This window comes from Tauraco erythrolophus, chromosome 22 (assembly GCF_009769465.1).
Source record: "Tauraco erythrolophus isolate bTauEry1 chromosome 22, bTauEry1.pri, whole genome shotgun sequence".
NCBI classification, from domain to species: domain Eukaryota; kingdom Metazoa; phylum Chordata; class Aves; order Musophagiformes; family Musophagidae; genus Tauraco; species Tauraco erythrolophus.
In genome coordinates, this window is record NC_141486.1 from 6,164,053 (window position 1) to 6,184,351 (window position 20,299).

The 20,299-nt window shown below is 48.6% G+C and overlaps 1 protein-coding gene across 7 annotated transcripts; it reads right to left on the bottom strand.

Annotated features, from left to right (window-relative positions):
- Positions 1 to 851: 851 nt before the first annotated feature.
- On the bottom strand, positions 852 to 19,560 carry ZER1 (zyg-11 related cell cycle regulator). 7 transcript variants are annotated; one of them, XM_086625377.1, is made up of 17 exons: positions 19,524 to 19,560; positions 14,242 to 14,505; positions 13,244 to 13,394; positions 12,505 to 12,941; positions 10,762 to 10,938; positions 10,101 to 10,215; positions 9,436 to 9,582; positions 8,986 to 9,159; positions 8,070 to 8,285; positions 7,335 to 7,376; positions 6,883 to 7,002; positions 6,582 to 6,697; positions 6,262 to 6,450; positions 5,198 to 5,295; positions 4,695 to 4,797; positions 1,533 to 1,581; positions 852 to 1,291 (listed from the first exon to the last, which is right to left on the bottom strand). In XM_086625377.1, exons 2-17 carry the CDS (start codon positions 14,397 to 14,399, stop codon positions 1,277 to 1,279), a joined length of 2,307 nt encoding a protein of 768 aa, XP_086481503.1. In that variant the 5' UTR covers positions 14,400 to 14,505; positions 19,524 to 19,560; the 3' UTR covers positions 852 to 1,276. The 7 variants fall into 7 exon arrangements, with proteins under 7 accessions (XP_086481503.1, XP_086481505.1, XP_086481500.1 ...); XM_086625379.1 differs by lacking the exon at positions 1,533 to 1,581 and having other exon boundaries at positions 852 to 1,497; XM_086625374.1 differs by having other exon boundaries at positions 852 to 1,581.
- Positions 19,561 to 20,299: the final 739 nt, after the last annotated feature.

Sequence of the window (20,299 nt, forward strand, 5' to 3'; positions counted from 1 at the left end):
ATGGGACAAGAGCTACAGAGCACAAGGAGCCCCTCTGTCACACCTTTACACACTGTGAACTTCTCTCCAGTAGAATTTTCATTTGACAGGTAGAACCCTATTCTAGTTTTCTGGGCAGGGTTGGTCATTGGCTCTATAATTCTGTGTGGAGTTAAGTCTCCTGGTTCATTCCTTCACTCCAGCAAAGCTGGAAGGCCTGAGAGGCTTCTCTGTAAGAGTCAAGAGTTTCAGGGTATCCAACTTCCCCTCTTACATTAGACCTTCATAAAAAATCAGCCACTTTGTCCTCCCCTCCTTTGCAGAATATTGGTGTGATGGCTGCAGACAAACTATCCTGTTCTGTCCTGAGCACTGGATCTATGGCAACAATTCATGAACCCCTCTCTGACTCAAAAAAGTGCTTTCAGGTCACGGTACATGTATTTTCCCTAGGGTGCAACAACTCCTCTTGTTTCAGTTAGAGAAATCAAGTTGCAACCTTCCAATTACAGGAATTCCTGGATTATGCTCAGGTGTTCAGAGGATACCTTTCTTTCTTTTGCTCCTTACTGAAAGGGAAATGTTATTTTTCAGCTCACAAAGTCTGTTGGCTTGAAGACATTGAAGCTTGTAGTCAAAGCTCCTGTTACTCTAATAGGGATGCGATTTTTTAAAAAATGCTGTCTCAGGAATTTACCTTGCTGGTGGCCTGACTCAAAATCTTATGTGTAGCTAGCTGTGCAGACTAGTTATAGTTCCCTCTTCCCCCTGGGATCAGTGACAGATTTGAGAAAGCTAAGCTTTTCTGGCAGGCTGGCCTGACTCCATTAATCTCCATGTTGTTGGGAATTTGAAATCTTTTTATCCAGGTACAGCTTGATAATGGTGCGTGAGCAGTGAGGATAGAGGTTTTCTCTAGAGTGTGAAACAAAGGTTTGATGCAGCTTGGGTCTTACTAGTTTGGGATACCATGGTCCAGCTTGGAGCAGGTGAGACCAGTAATAGCTGAACCTATAGGGGCACTGGTTTGAAAAACCCAAACCGTTGGAGTCTTGAGGCAGATGGAACCAAGCCATTGGTTGTTCATTAATGTAGTTCTGCCAAAATCTCAGCATAATGCCTGATTGTCTGGCTCTGATTACAATGCAAGGCTGAGGTCTGCTCTAGCTGAGACTGGAGTTCCTGAGCTCCAGCTGTCTCCCCAACGTGGCAGCTGCGTTCTGGGGATGTGGGTTTCTGATACCTCTCACATCTGTGATGTGTCCCCTTCTGCTCCACTTCCACCTTGCCAACATAGTCAGAATCCTGAGCGCTCTTTGTCACGTGATTCAAAATGTTAGTGGTAGGAGCTTTCACTGTATGGGCATTAGAAAGGAAGAAACCTAGAGGGTGGCACTGTCATGTGAAACAACTTCAAAAGGACAGCAGCACTAAATTGAGAATTAAATGAGCAAAGCCTGACGCCCCTAATGCTCCAAGGCTGGTTGGCAGTATCTGCAGCCTCTCTTAGATGTGCACCTAGAAGGAAGATTAGCAAACGTTACGCAGAAAACATACCTTGAAATAAGCTTTCCTGTCTCAAAGCTCATAGGGACACAAATTCTTGGGGAACAGGAATAAGAGAGAGAAAAATACGTTTCAATCAAACAACTGCAAAAAAGTATAATTTGTCAAGTTTTGCAAACCATTACGAAAACAATTCAAAAGTGACACAAAAAATATATATAAGTTTGAAAAATACTTAAAAGAAAAAAGTACAGATCTCACAATATCCAAACAAATGACGTATGGTTAAAAAGAAAAAATAAAAGACATTGAATAACACCATATTGGCAGAAAAAGTAAACCTCTCCAGGGCAGACGTGTTCTGTCATTTAAAGTGTCAGTTTGTGTATCTAGAATCCATCTATCATGTGCTCAGCCATGACAACATTAATGCTGAGCATGAGAAGAACCTCATAGCAGCGAGTCAAATCTGAGAGCAATGTATACAAGGGAGGAGAGCAGCGAGGCTGTGCTTAGAGGCCTGAAATGTCCTAACTCACATGGCCGTGGTCTCCTCTTACTGCTACCAGACATAAAAATCCTTTCTAAATCCCTTCGATAGGGAAGATGTATGAATTGTGGAAGAACTGTGGCAAGCAGAGGGCTCTAAGCTTGGACTGCACACAGTGGTGTTGAGTGCCTGGCTGTGAGGCAAACCTTGGCCTTTGGCTTCTTGAGCCTTTATAGGTCTAGAGTCCTACAGGTGAAGACCACCTTAGTGGGACTCTCCTCTGACATCACATAAATTGAAGTAATGCTGCTGATGCAAGCAGTGAAGTGCTAGCGGGAGTTAGGTAAGAACAGGGTCTTTTGTTTCCCAGAAGAGGAGGAAGATGCTGGGGTGAAGCAAGAGGTGCTGTTTCATGGGATCACCCTCCAAAGGTGCCTGGAGACTTCTCAGTCTCAGGAGAGGACATTAGCACCTCCAATCACAGCATTTGTGCTGCACTGAGCTTCTGATAAGGGCAGATTACTTTGCCGCTGAGCATGGCTTGCACTGATGCAGACTGAAGAAGAGCAGAACAGCTCCAGTCCATTACTGAGACTTGCACGAGTGGTACAAGCCACTCTGGACTGGGACCTAGTAGAGCTTATTATGCAGAGGGGAAATATGCTCTCTGGCATTTGTAGCCCTTCCCCATAAAACAGAACACAACCAAAAAGGTGGTGAAGGACTGGAATGAAGATGTGTAGCCCTTTGTGAACCTTCTTCCTTGTTGCACAGGCTCCCTTAGAGAGAAAAGCTCTGTTGCCAAGGACATGTAACTGGTTTTACTGGTTATCCCTGACCTTATGAGGCTGTGTGGGCTGGCAGATCTCACTGTAGTGCCAAAGGGGACAAAACAGACCTCTTGACTTTGATGGGAATGTCTTACTTCCGAATGACCCACATACAGTTAGCAATGCTTCCGTTAATGTGAGTCTTCTATAAAAAACCTTTAAAGGAGTGAATTGACTTGAAAGATCTTCCTTCTCCACTTCCTCCATTTACAAATATCACTAAAAAAGTCAGTCTTTTTGGTCTAACTCTCTGGTATTGTGTCCCCCAACCTCTCTAACCAAATAAATAACTCGTTGCTGCATTTAACCTCATTGAGCAGCCAATACTGATTCAGGACTGGTGTTCTTGCAGACATTACAGGACCTCATGCAATACAGCAAAAGGGAATTTTCTAAAAAGTGGGAAATAAAAATGTCACACTAGCAATCACACAACTAGGTTTTCAAGCTCATGATCATTCGAGGCTCTCTGTGTGGTCTAAAATAGAAAGGTTAAAAGATACATAATGTAGTTGTCTTTGTTTTTTGTTTTCTTTTTATACAGAAATCATACACACAGAACTTCAACCTGAAACTTCATAACAAAAAGTCCACTAATTTAAGGAAAGCATTTTGTTGTGCAAAAAATCCCTCCCCCCTCCCTGTTCACCTTCATCTACTGAGGGTCTCACACACACACATAAAGTTTCCTTCCAACAGGCGAGTTGGTAAGAAGATTCCTCCCTATATACAGTGAATTAGAGAGAAGCTGGATACAGTGCTGGCAAGAGGCATTAGATGATTGCCTCTATCTGGAAGTGTCCATGTTCTCCTCCTTAAAGTTACTGCAGTGCTCTATAACTTTCCTATGGATAAAACAAGGATAAGGAGAGAGGGTTTAGTGTAAAGCTTATTGCATGATGGTTGTGAGACAGTAACATAAGAACTGTCCAACAGCTTGATCTCTGTGTAAATGTACACTGTTTGCAGCAGGCAGTCTCTTCTGAGATATGCCTCAACCGGTATTTGTGTCAAAACCAGTACACTCCACAAAAGCAGCTTAGAGCTCGCAGTTCCTCCCCTCAGAATTTCAAGTCACGTTAGTGCACATCCAGATTTGTATGTGACCGACCATTCATCACCCCCATATCCAAACAGGTACCTTTGAATCACATCAGGAGACACAAACACGTGCATACAGATGTTTTTCCCATTCTTTTGCCGTTCTTGCGCTGTCCCATCACCACACGCCATCTGCCTAACGGCGAGTCTCCTGCCTGCTTCACTCACCTCCAGCATTCAGCAGCCCTTCAGCTATGGGGAATTCCTGCTGCCCACCCACAAGGTGCCTATTCCCAGCCAATCTCTGCCTCTCTGTTATGTTCATCCTGCGGGTATGAAATTACAGCTCTCACTGTGCCAATGACTAGCACCTGCGGCTGGCTTTTAGAACTCTGAAAGAACAACTCCAGAGAAAGGTCACATAACTAAGTTGGGGAAGCCCACAAAGGTGATGGGCTCTCTCCACCTTTTGAAAAATCCTCTCATTTTAACTGTGCAGTCAGCAATTTTACCGACAGGCCAGTATGATTCTGGAGACAGGGAGCCCACATGAGTACGGACAACAGTGATGACTGGAGACTACCAGCGTTAGAGACGCGATTAGCCGTGCGGCTCCCCTGTGCAACAAGCCTCTTCTGTAACACCCTTACCGAGCTGTGTGTATTGTCCACCTACAAACACCTCCCTGTTTTTTTTATCCTCTTTTTCCTGCTCTTCTCCTGTGTTCGCTTCTTACGCATCGTACGCATCGGTACAGACCTTTCCTTGGTAGCCTTACTTGATGTAGAAGAGTAAAAGCTAAACTAAAGGTAAACTGGATGTTTGATGATAGCGTATTGGTTTCCTACCGGGCCATTTCCTTGGTCTCTTGCCGTGCCGAGGCCATTTTAATCATGTCCTTCAGAAGGGGAATCCCACCTTCTTTGATCAGCAGTGGGCAGTACTTGTCAGCTGCAGAGAAAAGAATAAAACAGGTCCCTGTGAAAATTCACAAGAGTGGTATAAAGGGTGGCAGGAGGGGAAGGAGAAGCCTCTAGCCTAAGAAGCCACAAAATTTTTCTTTTTTATGGAGTCAGCCTGCTAGGGGTGCCCTGTCTGTGAAAACAATGGACAAAAAATGGCTGAGAACATAAAAGCATAGCCAGAAGGATCAAAACATTGAAGGAATTTCCTACGTACTAAGTCTCATTGTTTTTTGTTTAGCTGTGCTGCCTGGATGTTCCTGAATCATTCAAAGAAGGTTCTCTCTTCCTACATAGCTAAACTGGGAAAACTTTTTCTGCTAACAAGCTCAGATCCACACCCTCAACTTCTACAGTGCAGTGGATGTGATTTCGAAAGGGGAACTTACGGTAAACAGAGACCAGGTTATACAGTGCCCAGGTTGCCCAGTGCTGGCTGACTGGGGAGATCCCTTGCGGAAGAAGTCGAAGGATTGGTTCAAATGACCTGCATGGAAATATTGCAGTTGTTAAAAATCCAAGAGCCACTTCTTTCAGCACCTTTGCCACTCAAAGCAGTAGAAACTCTGTGCTTATAGATACCATAGCAGTAAATCATGGGCATGGTGAAGGTTCTGGCATCAGAGACTAAGGCTGTGTCACACGGCAGCACTGGCAGGGCTACAGGCCTTACCACTTCAGCATAAACACACTGCCCAGATAAATCGCTGCAACAAACGCAACTGAGTCCAAGAACTGATTTCCATCCTCTGTCAGTCCTTTCCTCACGACAGCTGAAACCCAGCAGCACTGATCTTTCTGTAAAGGGGCCAAAGCAAAACTGTGCCCAGCCAAAGCTGGCTGCTCGCGTGCCATGGTTGCTGTGTTTCTTCTGACAACAATAATGCATCTGTACTGTAGCGCGGGCATTGAAACGCCATTTGTTCTGGATCCCTGCCAGGCACTATGGGAATACAGAGTACCTGATACCCTCTTACAGGAATGGCTTTGGAGGATTCCACCAGTTGTATTAACCCTTGAAGGGATTTCTGGGAACTATGTCTAAATATTCTCCACGGGAGAGTGAGAGCTACAGCAATCCATGTGACTTGGAAGCAAACAGGCTTAAGGAGGTGCAAAGGACAGCAGTCACAGAAGAAAATGTTTAGGTAGTCCTAGATAGTCAGGTCATGGGTTTCCTACTATGCAATTTCACTAGAAACATGCAGGAGAAACTCTGTTAGGCTCTCACACTTCTCCCATAGAAATTGCCAGGCAAGGTGTCTAATTTCAGCAGTCTAACATGTTTCAAAGGAAGATGTAAAACGCTGACTAAATATGACCCTGAGGGTGTTTCTCCTTGACTCTAAGCAGAGCCTCCATGCTGGGCTATACCTCTTCCCTTCTGTTGGTGTCTGCTTCCTGTGACAATCCCGGCTCCTACATGAGTGGGCCAAACTTTTCTATTCCTCACCTGTAATTAATATTTCTCCTGGAGTTGATATCCCAGCTCTGGATGGCTGCCCACATCCTCTTTACAACTTCCTCTCGGTGGGGCTCACATATACCCCAAGCCTCTGGACCATCAAACATGATATGGGAGAGCACACCACAGGCATTGTAAGATACCTCGATCCCATCTGCTTTGCTCTCTAGCAGGTTGCTGCCAAGAGAGAAGAGATCATTTAGAGGTGCTGATGTACCAAAGGTTTAAAAGTCTCCAGGTGATTCAGGAGCAGAGGTCCAGAGCGTTCACCCTGCCCCAGCCCAGCTGTTCGTTAGCCAGGCACTCACCTGAACACACTGATGAACTGGGAGGTCATGAGCTGCGGGCGGAGCTCCTTCACCTCTGCTACATTGCCCAGGAGGCCCAGCATGTTGCGATGCAGTTCCTGTTTCTCTGGGAACTCCTAAGCAAGCAAAGAACAGAGATGAATGCATGTGAGAAAGAGGAAGGTATGTAAGCTTTTTCTTTTTTGTTTGTGCAGCACAGGAAGTGCTGCTTTTAAATTAGCATAGCCAGGGATTCTGTGCAGACACCTGTGTCTCCCCTGCTAATGTCAGCACTCCTCTAGAGAAGACCAGACAAACTTACTTTCAAGCACTCCAAGAACAGTTTCATGCCGCTGTAGTTAAGGAACATCTCACAGTTATCAGGGGTCTCATCAGTGATGTTCCAGAGAGCACTCCAGGAGAACTCCATCACCTGATCACACTACAGTGCCAAAGAGAAAGGGACAGAAACAGAGCTTCACTAATGTGGGAGCCCAGTATAAACCGACCACTTCTGTTACCTTTCTGGTATCACCTTAAGATGGCTCCAGAGGTAAGAAAACCTTGTTGCTGACTTTCAACTTGTCCGCAAGGAGGTTTTCTGTTTAATACTTCCCTCCCTGTCACATTCCCCTGCCCCCACTCTGGGACAGGAAATTCTGAGATGTTCTGTGTTGGTAGAGAAGCTGAGCTGGTGCTCTGGACTGATCTCCATGCCTACGTTAGACTGAAGAGAAAATCCTCTATGTATTAATTTTTTTGGGAAACACTCACCGTTTTATCAGCCAGCTTCTTCTGAATCAACTTTAGCATTGTCTGTGGGCAGAGGAAAGGGAAAGAGTGAGAAACAGTTCAAGAATCACAGAGCTAAAACTAACAGCTGTAGCTACTGCAGGGCTGGCTATAGCTGATTTGCAGGCGTATGCGGTTCTGAAACTTTGTAGAGAACCTACTTGGTATCTTTCTCTAAACCAGTGGGCCTGGGTTATGTTCAATGGTGCAAGTATTCACACAGCTGAGCTATGTCACAGTTCCTGAGCTGTTAAGTTTGCAGTCAAATCAGTTTTGATCTGTATGACAAAGTCTGGAATGTGGTATAACTGCAGCAAAGCAGCAGCCTCTGCAGCACTTTGAAAAGGTGAGGGATATGGGTTGACATGAGTTCAGAAGCTGATGCAAACTCAGGGTGATGCAGAAGATGCTAGTCAAAGGTTGGTACCAGTTCTGGAAATGGTATGGTGTGGTAAAGGGGCAAGGTATAGGGTCACACCACTTCCCTGCTGTCACAGACAGCCTATCCCTAAGATCATGACTTCCAGTGCTGGCGAGCCACTAAAAGATGTCACATGGAGGGGCAGGTTCCAGGAGAGGTTAGCACTGATGGGACATGAGTTCCCCCCTGTGATACTGCAAGGTTGGATCACTGGCTGGATGCATTTGGTGGACTGCTACAAGGTAATTGTGCTAGCCTGGGTTAAGGGTAAATAGACACCTTGGGACCATACCAACCATGACAAACCCCATCTTGCCCACAGCTTCTTTATGATCGTTGTCCACCTGGCAGACCAGAGCGTTACAGAGGTGCACAGCAATGCGCTGGATAGACTCATCCTGCCGGCTCTGGTTGAGGATGTTCAGCAGCAGCTCGTTGACTCGTCGGTACTGGAACTCCAGCTCCTCAGGAATGCTGAAGTTACACAGCGTCAGGCAGCAGTTTCGCTGTACCTGGGTCAAAAGGAAGCAAACGCTGGGCCAGGTGGCTGAGAAAACATGGACCTCGTCACCTCATATTTCATTGCTGCTTGATACTGAAACCATCTTCTTGCTCGACTACGACCACTAAAATTTGTGTTACCCTCCTATCCAGCATTCTGCCTTAGCTATGCTCTATTGGTACCCTCTTCTCTCTCACTGTCCCTCAAGTCCCACATTGCCACACCAGCACCCAATGTCCATCGCTTTCCAAGCCAGTTCATTGCTGCCTGTAACTCTCTATGCAGCAGTTGCCGTTCTGCAACCCCGTGGCATCGTAGTCAGCTAGCTTCCAGTGCAGTGTGTTGGCATAATGTTTCTTTCTGTTGACTCAACATCCCAAAAACCTGCACCCTATTCACCCCACAGTCAGTGCTGGAAATCTACGCTGCGTGTCGAACACACGCTTTGACCTCTGTGATCAGGTAAAAAGGAGCCTTGCTGTCATCGCTTTCTTCCCCTTGTTCTGGAGAACATCACATGGATAAGGAGTACCCTGCATGTAATCCCCATCGCTGAGTGAAGGCAAGGAGCAGATCTGGGCAATAGCTTCTCTGGTGTGCGCCTTGGCTTGCATCTTGGAGGTTTAGAAGACCCAGATGCTAACACCAGGCTACAGACTTAATACAGGGAAGGAAGACTGGGGGGCCGAAGGATGCCGAGCTGCTCTTACTGTGACTTCCTGGTAAGACTCCATGCCATTCAGCACCACCTGGATGACCTCACGCCGCAGCTTTACACTCTGCTCCATGCGGTACTCGGCGTTGGTCAAGTAGAACAGCGCCGCGCTGCCCGTCACCTGGATGTTCTTGTCATCCTTGTGGCACTTGAGGGCTGTGATCACCAGCTGCAGGGAAGCAACATGAAGCTTCAGTGCCACTGACTTGCTGCTGAGTCTTGGAGTGACTGTTACGGCTGTGTGGGGCAAAGACTGTTACGAGCCTGCAAGGAACGCGTGGCCCAGGCACTGCAGGAACACGCTTACAAAATTAAGATACCCAGTTCCACTGCACTACTGGAACTTTCTCCAGAACGGCCTGATATGCTGTCCCAGGGTGAAGAAAAGACTGGGACTACAAAATTTCCCTTGTAAGTGGGGGGTAAATGCTAGCACGGGGCTTACCTGAAGGGCTCGCAGCAGCTGGCTGCAGCGTTCGATACGGGCAATGTCAAAAAGGAGGTTGATGGCCCGGGAAGTGATTTCTGGCCGGTGTTCAGTGTAAGCCTCAATAGCATTCAGGACTTGTTCTTCATTCTTGTCTCCACTCACCTGGCACGGAGGAACAAAAGAGTCAGGGAAGAAATGATGGAGGAAAACCAACATGAGAAGGGAAGTCTAAGGGTAGATCTGGAAGGCTGAAGGGTACAACTTCCCTCCGCCCTGCCAGTAGGATTAGGCTCAGGATGAGAGAAAAGAGGTTGAATCACTTCTCAGCCCAGAGGGATGAGAAATGGCACCTTTAGGGCAGGAGGATGCTATTCACAAGTAAGACTCCTATTGTCTTAAATCCTTTTCCTGTAGTCACAGACACCCTTGTCTTTCAGGCAGGATGATTTTTCCATGCCCTTCTCTCAGAGGCATGTTTTTTTAACCCTTGTAAAAACCACATGGGGTACAGGTCTTGCCTTCTGGCAGTTTTCCTGCATTATCAAGCAACTATTGAAAGGCCAGAGCTCAATTGTGACACCTGAGACCCTAAGAACTCCACTCTACTGACAGCCAGTAATTTTCATGTTCTTTCAACTTCCACCAAGTACCTACTACCAATATTCTTACAGCCTCATTACCTTGTAGGCTGGAATATGTGTCAAGCGGCAGAGAGATGTTTCAAAAAGGCCCAAGAACTGGAGTGGTCGTTTCAGACCCCGGAAGGGAGCAATGCTGCTCTTTGCTGGTTCAATGCTGAGGAGAGAGAGGAAAAAAAGAGAGATCACTTGTGTTGGTCCCATGTTTCTTCAAGTGTCTCCTGCCACAGAGACAGCTATCAGCTCTCTACTCACTCTGACTGCACTGCTTCATAACTAGAGTGATAACAGCTACACTTCAGTTGTACACCAGCCAGCTCCTCCTAAATGTTAGCACTGGACATTCAACCCAGGCGATCCTGGGTGAAGGGCTAAATGCGTTCAGCAGAAACAGCAGTAAGAATTCGTGCAGACAGAATGCAGCTTTCCCAGGTAGAATTTGTCCTGGAAATTCACTCACTGGAGTGAACATTTCCTCTTAGAAAAGTCCTTAGATGTGTCTCAGAAAGGAATCACAGCTGATTCTCATACCAGTCCCAGCATAAGGAGAAACCAGCAACAGTTGTATCCTGCTTTTTAGTTAATACTAAAAAATTAGGCCTACAGAATTTGGAAACTTAGAAGAGGGAACTGTTCTTAAACTGTTCTTAGTTCATCTTTGACTACCCATCCAAGCAGAGCTCAGTAATTGCTGTTTCCTTACCTTGTCTGGCCCATCTTCTCCTCCATGCTTGGGATAGTGCAGTTCTCCAGCATGGTGTGCCCTGAGATATCGAGCGAAGTGAGGTTTACCAAGTTTTCCACAAACAGGTTTAGAACCCGCCGAGTGAGCTTGAATTTGTAATAACTGGACAGATGATCTCGGGAGATATCCAAGTGCCTGCAAATACGAGAGAGCAGCTCAGAGCCTGGAAAGCATTAGCTGGGGTGTCTGCCTCTCTACCACAGCAAGATGACAAGCCAAGTGTGATTATTATTTTTAATTTATTTTTTATTATTAGTATTTCCGTCACAGGATACAGGAATGTGGTTCTGTAGGATGTGGCAGCAGGATCTGGCCCTATGTCTAACCGAGGCACACAGATATCTGGTAGAGGCCTGCTTAGAACGGAGCACAATGAATCATTTGGCCACACATCACAAAGGAAATTGCTCCAGGCTCAGGAACTGCCTTTCCCAAGCTCCATCACAGCAGCCACCTGAGCATTTCTGCTTGGTGATTAAGATGAGCTAGAGGATCTTTGCATCCCCAAAAACATATATTGCCTAATCCCACAGATTAAGATACACAAGTTTTTGTCTGCTTCCCCAATCTTATATTTGTTCCACCCCAGGCTATTACGCTGCCCTGATTTCATTCAGGTATTTAAATAGTTAAGCTTTGGGGAAACCCTGATGCTAAAGGAGTGGTGAGACAAACTGACCAGCCCTCACAGGCAGGTGGGGTCCCTTGCAGGACAGGAGCCGTTCTTGACTGCCAAGCAGGATCTAAGACCCTTGAGAGAGGCTTTCCTAAACTGCCTAAAACAGGAGCCAACATCCCATTCACAAAAGTGTCTTCTACCTGTTGTAGACCGAGTTTCATTGCAAGTCACTGGCAGTTAAAGTACTGGGATTTAGCAACTGTTATCCAGGATGTTCCCTGAGACTCCAGGTCGTACGTTAACACGGTACCCTCTAGTGTCTGCAGTCAGTAGAGACCACGCTAAAGCCATTGCAAAGCATCCTTCGTGTGAAGTGAGGCCCTTCTCTTCGGCTTGGGAAGTCCTGGATCCCTTTCCTGACACCTCTGTGCAGTTTGAGTAGCAACTGTCTCAACTGTTTCAAGAAGTTGTTTCACTGTCAACACCGCTAGGTCAGGAGTGCCTCTGTATTTACACTGCTCCTTCCCTTGGCTGCACCATCCCTGCACGGTGTGCTTCCACATGGCACAGCAGGCAGACAGTCTGAGCTCAGAGTTCTTCCTAGTTTATCTCAGAGCCAGGCTTAAACTTCAGACATTCCTGCTTGACAAGTGGTTTGGAGGACTGCATTTCAGTGTGATTATCGGTGTATTAGTGTATATACACCTCTGTAGTAATTATTTTGCCATCTCTCATGTATTCAGCTGTTCTTTTTTGTTTGGCTGGGAGGGGTGGTTGGTTTTGGTTTGGGTTTTGTTTTCTTTTCGTGGTGTGGGGGGTGTTTTTTGTGAGGGTGTGTGTTGCTTTTTGTTTTTCCAAGAGGGAGTTTCTGCTAAGTGGTGTCCTTTTGCAAGCAAAATGCAGGCTGGCTTTAGACATGTCAGATATGTATAGTGAGTCAATGAGTGAGCCTGTTCACAGGCAGGTTTATAACTTGACACCAGCAGTGGGTGGCTCTCTGTTAGCAGGCAAGTAGACCATTCCTAAAAGACCATTCCCTATCATTAGGAAAAGGATAAACAAGGAAGAACAGATCTGCTGACCTGAGCTTGCGAAGCTGCGCGATCACTTGGATGTGCTCCTCTGAAAGGTCCATGTTGTAAAGCACTAAGGAAACCAGACTGTCCTTCCACTGGGTCAGAAACCCCACGTCATTCAGCTGGATCCCAGAGAGATCAAGAGCTGCAAGGGAGGCCAAAGGCCGAAGTAATGTCTCCACATTTACCCCTTCGATCAAGCGGCCCAGGTTCAGGAAGCGCAAGCGGCTAAAGCCTTCAAAAGTAAAGTCCTTGACCAACACCTGGCGAGTGGGATTCACCAAGCAGTCGTCTTCACAGCCTCCAGGGTTCTCCTCCTCATAGAAGATATTACAGCAGCCAAAGAGGCTAAGGGAGATAAGTGTGTGGCTGAAGCTCACCAAGGTTTGCAGACTTTTAGCTGTCAGCTTCTCACAGTTAGTCAAGTAGAGCTCAACAAGATCCTGGAAGATGGGAAATCAAAATTAGAAATATTTCACAGGTAGAGCGCCCACCTGGTTTGCTACACCACCTCCCACCAGCAGAGCCTGAGATCACGTATCACTGAACTTGACCAGTGTCCCCATCCCATTCCCTACATTGGCTCTGGGAGCTGAGAAGGAAGAAGCTGAGGTTCTCCCAAAGAAAATTTGGCCAGTGAAGGATGGAGTCTTGGGAATCTCTGGGTGCCTGGGATTCTACCTGGTGCCCATGCAGCAGTGCTGCTATGTGAAGTGCCAGCTGGAGGCTGTCAGTGCAATACCACCTGCTTCCTGATGGCTTCCAGGTCCTGGTCCTGCACAATCTGTTCCCGCAAGTGGATCCGAGCTAGCCTGGTGCTCCGGGGATCTGAGAACAGGGTGAAGAAGCTTTCATGGGGTTCAAAGATGCTGTCTGTCTTCACCAACTCCACGTACCTGTATTGGGGCAATGGCATTAGCACAGCACAACACAAAGGCTCAGCTACAGCTCTAGCACAGTCACTGCTTACAAGAAAATGTGACTGAGCGCATAAGCACACACGGAGTCCCTCCTGATCACCTAGAACGGCCTTTGGGGTAACAGGAGTTGGCCTGTTATCTCCTCCTGCACAGAACTAACAATCCTTAGGAAAATCTCAGGCAAAGATGTGTGAGCAAACTGGATTCTGGCAAGCAGAGACTCCAGGATTTTTTCTTCCCTAGCTGTTTGAAGCTGGTAAGTTGATTTTTCATTTTCAGAAAATTAGCTGGCCAAAGTTCTCTGCCAGACTTTGTGGGCAGGACTTCAGCCAAGAGAGACTGGTGTTAGCCAAATTATAAATCCCTGGAAGCAGGTTGCTTTGCAAAGCTATGGGAGCAGTAGCTTTAAAATTTAACATCTGTTAGCACTTTGCACTCTTAGCTCTCTGGTTTGAAAGAGAGTCGTAATGCTTCAGTGGTGGGAAAGAGGAAGGCTCCTTTGTTGCTTTCTGATGTTCTTGGAAGCAGCAGTGACTGTTTTTTCACGCTGGGTTTACCTATGTGGAAAGGGTGATTTCCACAGAAACTAGAATGATATGTAGCAGTACAATGACCCCTAGGAACGCTTCCTTCTGAAGTTAATGCAAATTCTTATTTCCAATATGAGGATTAATTGGAAAAAAAAACCCAGCCCTACAGATTCTTACCCTTTTTTTTCCCCCTTTGCCCATCACTCTTTTTAGAGAACTTATACTCCCCCTTCCCTGAGCTCCCAGCTCCTTCCCAAACCAGACAACAGCTTCTCCACAGGCCTGAAACGTACTCATTGACAAGTTTGTCACAAATCTCGCTGGGCAAGAAGATGTCAGGATGGAGCCGGAGAGTTTCATTGTCCAGTAGGTAGCAGAGAGTCCCCTCCAAGTTGCGAAGGCAGTAATCTGTGCACAAGGTCATTAGCGACTCGGGGCTATCAGATGCCATCTTGAGAGATGTTATGGGAAGGGGAAGAGCAGAAGGAAGCTTTTGATTCAGTAGATTCTTTTCTCAAATGAAGTTCCAGGATGAATTTACAGGGACATCAGGACAGCTATAAGCAGAGGGGAAAGAGATGCATTGAGAAAGGCACATTGGCAAGTGTCTTGCAAAGCTGTTGCACCAGCAGGATGCTGGTAACTGTATTCACAGCCCACCACTTGCTGACCTCAAAAGAACCTGCAGCATTTTGGCCTCTCTGGCAGTATGCCCTTAATTCCTTGGTATCTTCACCCCCAGGGGACACTATGGGAATGAGTTAACACAAAACATGTTTGGAAATGAGGTTACACAGCAAGAAAATGTTTCCTCTTTGCAGGGGTTATCTGGCTGACAAAGGCTGTCTGAAAGGGATGTGGCAGAAACCACACTGCCTGGTTTCCTTCAGGGTGGGCTGGATAAACCACCAGAAAATTTACTGTCAGGACGATCTCGTATAGCCCCAGTGAGATCTGGTGGCCCTCTGTCTTGTGCCTGTAATTCTGTTCACCATCATTCCAAGTGAAATTTCATGTTCCAGCTGAATGTTTCTCTGTAGTGCTGAGCCAGAAGCTTCATGCAAGTCCTTGAACTAGACCATGAAGTGGATCAGAAGCCAGAGGGAAACATACAGACTGGTTTGGCTTCCCTTTGAAAGCAAGGTTTATGCACATGCTAGACATCTATATGTCCAGCTTCCTGGGATGCACTCACTCAAACCATCCCAAATCTGTCACAAAAAAGTATGAGTGACTGACCTGGAAAAAGGCAAGACACTTCTGCCCTTCTTTGTTTTTAGTACAGGATAAAGGTGACAGATAATTGGGGGAAGCTATTCCTGTCTATTTTCTTATTTTAAAAAAATCTCATGGCTCTACTATTAAGACTCGCTCACTGGCACTGAGGGAGGGCTTGGTGGAGCCTTGGAGGTGTTTAGCAGAAGTGATGGAAGACCAGCAATGCCATTTCACTTTCAAAGGGTCAAATCACATTAGAAGCAATCCTAATATTCTGAATATTTCCATAGAGACACAAAAATTGTGTTGAAATGTTTATTTTTGAGGTAAAACCTGTGTCTCATCAATAGTATGTCCCTGCTGGCAGTGAGAACACCAGTTCTGTGGAGTCAGTTGTTGTTCTCTGTGTCACAGCTGAGCAGCCATTGCTGGGGAAGTTGTTGTAAAACATCCTTAACTGTATTCTGTTTCTGATCTTTATCCTGGAGCTGCAAAGATCGGGACACTTGTCTCTGTCTCCAGCTCTCTGCTGCTCCCAAGCCTCCGGTGCTTTTTCTTTCCTTCATTCCTCCAGTATCAGTACAAGATGGAAGAATTTAACTCTGGCTTTAAACTGAAAGAGGGGAGATTTTGATTAGATCTAAGGAAGAAATTTTTTACATTGAGGATGGTGAGGCACTAGAACAGGTTGCGGATGCCCCATCCCCTGGAGCGTTCAAGGACAGGCTGGATGAGGCTTTGGGCAACCTGGTGTAGTGGAAGGTGTCCCAGCCCATGGCAGGGGGGCTGAAACTAGATGGTCTTTGAGGTCCCTTCCAACCCAAACCATTCTATGATTCTATGCTTCCTCACCTTAATCACTATCCCCAAAGGCACCCGGGGTGGGTCAGGCACCTTCCCTCCTCCCCTTTCAGATGCTCTGTTTGGCCACTGCCTGGGCGATGACACCTGTACGAAGGATCAGTTAAGGCTGTGGACGAGGTCACCTTTCAAATTCAGGCACCAAATGGTCTCCATGAGTGACAGAAGCATAGCGGTGACTGAGCCTGTCCAGCAGCCTGTTTTTTTGGCCTTCCGATCCCTCCCTGTGCTGCAGAGTGGATTTCCATGCAAACATGAAGGCAGCACAAGTTGGAAACTGAAGCTCTTTCTTCTTTCCTTCAGTGTTTCATTAATTCTTTTTCTGAGGGTGCGCTTCAGTGCCAGGGACAACGAGTTGGCCAAGGAATTAACCCAAGACAGAAAGGAGCCTCCGAAAAAACCAAACGGAGACCAGCAGAACTGCTCCCTGCTCAGCAATGGAGGAACGGCTGAGCTGGATCACTCCTGCAGTGTGCCCACCCCAGGCCTCATCTCCCTGCGCCAAATCTCGTTCAGTGTAAGTGGACAAAACCTTACAGGCAGAAACAGGCACAGGTGATGAACTGGATTATCTTTTGGCTTTACTTGATTTTGATGGATGGTTTCTCCTTCCTATGAGCATCTTTGGGAACTATATCTGCAGGCAACTGGCAGGATCATGTTCTAATCCTAAACTTCTTCTGACCCACTATGTTCTGACCTACAACTTTCAACAGCCTTTCCAGTGGGGATCTCCTGCAGGTTCTCTGCTGGTTTGGGCTCCAGAGGCAAAAGGTCTCCAAGCAAAAGCAGATGCTGAAGAAAAAAAATAACTCAAAAACTCAGCAATCACAGAAATTGTACTTAACACCCTGATCGGAGATAGTTTAAAGGGTGTAACCTGCTCTTCTGGGTCACTGAATCCTTAGCTGGGGCCATAACACAAAAGTATGACTCCTCAAGGGTTCCAACAATAGCTCAGAGACCTTTGTAATACAAGTAGAACAAACAATAAAAATGAGTAAGATGGTGGGTCTTCAGTTTTGGAAAAGAAGGAAATCCCTAATCCACAGCCCTCCCCTTTGTAGTTAAGTCAGAGAAATCAAGGATGCAATGGGCCACTGAGCGCAGAGTATCATCCCGCTGGCCGTGAGGTCCCGGCTAAGGGAATGCAGGTGGGAGGAACCTGTCCTGCGCTCTGTACTGTCTGCTTTGGAGATGAATCCGCTTCATTTCCAGAACAAGTCCCTCTCACGGATTTTGCCTGAAGCTTGCTTGAGAGAATCTTTCCAGAAAGGCAAGATCAACAGGAAGATCTGAACCAGTCGGAAAACGTGTTCTGCTATCCCTACCAGTTCCCTTGTGCCATCAGACAGGAGGTCCCAGCAGACAGTGTTCTCCCACTGTTTACTACCAGAGAACTCGAAAACGAATTCCCATTGACAACCTATTATCACGTGCAGCTGGAAACGGCCAGTGCTTGGGACTTGTCCAAGCAGCTTAGAGCACTAAAGGGCAAGGATTGCCTTCCTGTGGCTCTGACAATCCTCTGCTCCCTCTCTGCTGAGACCAGCACAATGCAGCTGGTTGATCCCAGCCCTGGAGAAATCAGCTGCCCTTTAACTTCTGAGCTCCCTGTGATCCACCAATGAAATCCTATACAGAAGGTTAATATAGAGAAAAGTGGTTAAACCGTCCCAGTAAAATAACACCAAAGCATTCGTATTCGTGATTTATTAGGGATATCTGAGTAGCGCCCGGAGCTGCTGCGACCTTTCGTACAGGACACAATTCAAGCCAGTCTCTCCCTCTGCAGTTGGACTCAAGACATGACACATGGGCAGGGGGAGATGGAAGTAAGAGTGTCAATAGCTGCACTGATCAATATTGTCTCTAGTTACAAGCTCGGTGTGTTGATAAAAATAAGCGAACTAGAGATGCTGACAAAACAGTAACATTTGCCAAATTGTTATCCTCAGGCAGCTTTCCACCAGCAATAGATCAGCAAGTTGCCTGCCCAGCAGACTGTCACCAGTGCTTTCTAATGACGGGCAATGAAATGCCAGTGCACGTGTTTTTGAAGGGTCAAAGACAGATGTGTGAAAGACGCTGAAAATTCAAGTGCAGGAATCAAAAAGCGTCTAGAACCACAGCTGCCAGCACTTTTTCCAATTTACTTCTTTAATAGATTTGCCTTCATCTCAATGCACAAAGGAATCAAGTCCCCTGGAGACACAGGAGGAGGCATATAAAAGCCTCTGTACCCAACTACACCCAGAAGCAGCCGTCCATGGAGTAACATCCCTCCCACCATGCACAGACCCAAAGGAAACAGCAGTACATGCCGTTTCACTCTCCCCCATCACCAGCCTTCCAGCTCCTGCCTGCCTCTTTGGCAAATATTGCTTATTTTTAGGCTGCATCTCTATTGTTATGGCATTTCAGGTTGCACGGGCACGCGAGGCTCAGGACTGCTCTTGGCGTTCCTGGGGCCGCTCGTGCCAATGTTCTCCACGTTGGACTTCAGACCGATCTTCTCTCCCAGTCTCCCTCTCCAGGCGGCTGCCCAAAGCCAAGCCTGACTCATCGTGGCTCCCCGCCAACAACATAACGTTTACGCTGTTGCTACAAAAATGATTGGCAAAGCTGACTTTTCCAGCATCAGGGACTTGTCCAGGGAGAGAGCAAACAATATGCATGGATGCGAACTGATTACAATGACTTCAGAATAACAAATTTAATGTAAATGCAGAGTTTGGCACGGGTTACATTTTGAAGGAAAACTGCACTGTCATTTTAGCTGGCATCTTGCAGCTGCAAATCACGATTTTTTGTTAATCGATGGGTCATCGTAGTGTGTACGGGGAAACACCGTCCCTGCCTTAAAACAGGGAAACTGAAGTAGGAGTAAATTAAACTATTCTGTGGCCCAGCAAAGCCTGCAATTCCCAAACTTGTCAGCCTGCCGAGACCGACATCGCAAACGAAACACCTCGTGCCAGCCAGGAAACACGCTGATCTTTGTACCTGCCTGCAGTAAAGATGCTTCTTCTTATCACGGAATTATATCCCGGATTTTCTTTCCAAAAGGTCACCTGCCCGAGAGGACATCCCAAGGAGCCCCCGCTCCCTGCACACAGCCAGACCGCCACGGTCTCCGACAGCGGGGCGAGCCCCTTCCCCAGCCCGCAGGCAGCTCTGGTCACAAACCCGCACCCTCGCTCGCCCCCCGGGCGAGCTCCGCGCGGCGACTCTCCGTTCCCGAGGCGCTCGGGGGTCACCTCGCCCGGCAGCGCGGGGGATCGTCCCGCTCCGCCTGCCGCCGCCCCGCGCCCTGCCTGGCGGGGCCCGGCTGCTCCCGGTAGTCCCGGGGAGGGAATGGGGGCTTCGCTGAGGGGCAGCGGGCGGTGTCGCCCGGGGCGGCACTGCCCCCCCCACCGCTCGGCGGGCAGGCCCGGTGCCCCCGGGGATGGCGAGACCCGCGCGGCGGACTGAGGAGGGGGACGCCGGCACTCACCTGGCGCCAGGCCCCCGCCCGGCGCGGCCGATGGGGGGCGGCGGGAGTCCCGGCTCGTCCCGGCGCCGCTCCCCGGGGCGGGCAGGGGGTCCGCGTCCTCCTCGGGCCCGCTCCCCCCGCCGCAGCCTCCGCTGTCAACAAACCCGGCCGTCACTTCCGCCAGCCGGGCCGCCCGCGCCGGAAGCGCCGCCGCTTTCCCCCCCGGAAACACCGGCCAGCTCGGAACGTTCGGTCCCCCGAGCCGGGCACCCGCCGGAGCCCGCAAGGCAGCGCGGGGCTCGCGGCGCCCTGCTGGCCTCGGCGCTGCCTCGCACGCCGTCACCTCGAGGTGACGTGATGTCACGAGGCGCGGCGGTGATGTCACGGCAGCGGCACTGATGTCAAGGCGCGGGTGGGAGAGCGAGGCCGCCACCACGCGCGGGCGTGCGTGGCGGCAGCATCCCGGCGGGGCCCGCCGGGGCTCCGCGTGCTGCCCGGTCCCCACAGCCCCGTGTCTCCCCCGCCAGGGGCCGCCGCCGCCGCCCGGCGCTTCTGCGAGCGCGAACCCCGCGCCCCGCGGGGCGGCCGGCCGCGCTGCCGGCGCCCGGTGCCCGGACAGGGGCCCCAGTCCGGGCTGCCCGGGCGGGACCGCGGTGCCCTGACAGGGCGCGATGCACAGCGGAACCACCCGCGAGCCGGGGGGCCGCCCCGGGGCCGGGCGGAGGCGCCGCCGGCGGGCGGGAACGGGCGGGCAGCCCGCGGGGGCGGGGCTCGCCGCCCCGGGGTGGGCGGTGCTG

What these genes read in the sequence shown, in the direction of transcription:
- ZER1 (XM_086625374.1), bottom strand. Translation starts at nt 14,399, where the DNA reads ATGGCATCTGATAGCCCCGAGTCGCTAATGACCTTGTGCACAGATTAC. An exon ending in GAGAAGATGGGCCAGACAAG is followed by an intron (nt 10,216 to 10,761) that starts GTAAGGAAACAG and finishes CTCTCTCCTCAG; the next exon opens with CATTGAACCAGCAAAGAGCA. An exon ending in AGCTGCTGCGAGCCCTTCAG is followed by an intron (nt 9,160 to 9,435) that starts GTAAGCCCCGTG and finishes GCTTCCCTGCAG; the next exon opens with CTGGTGATCACAGCCCTCAA.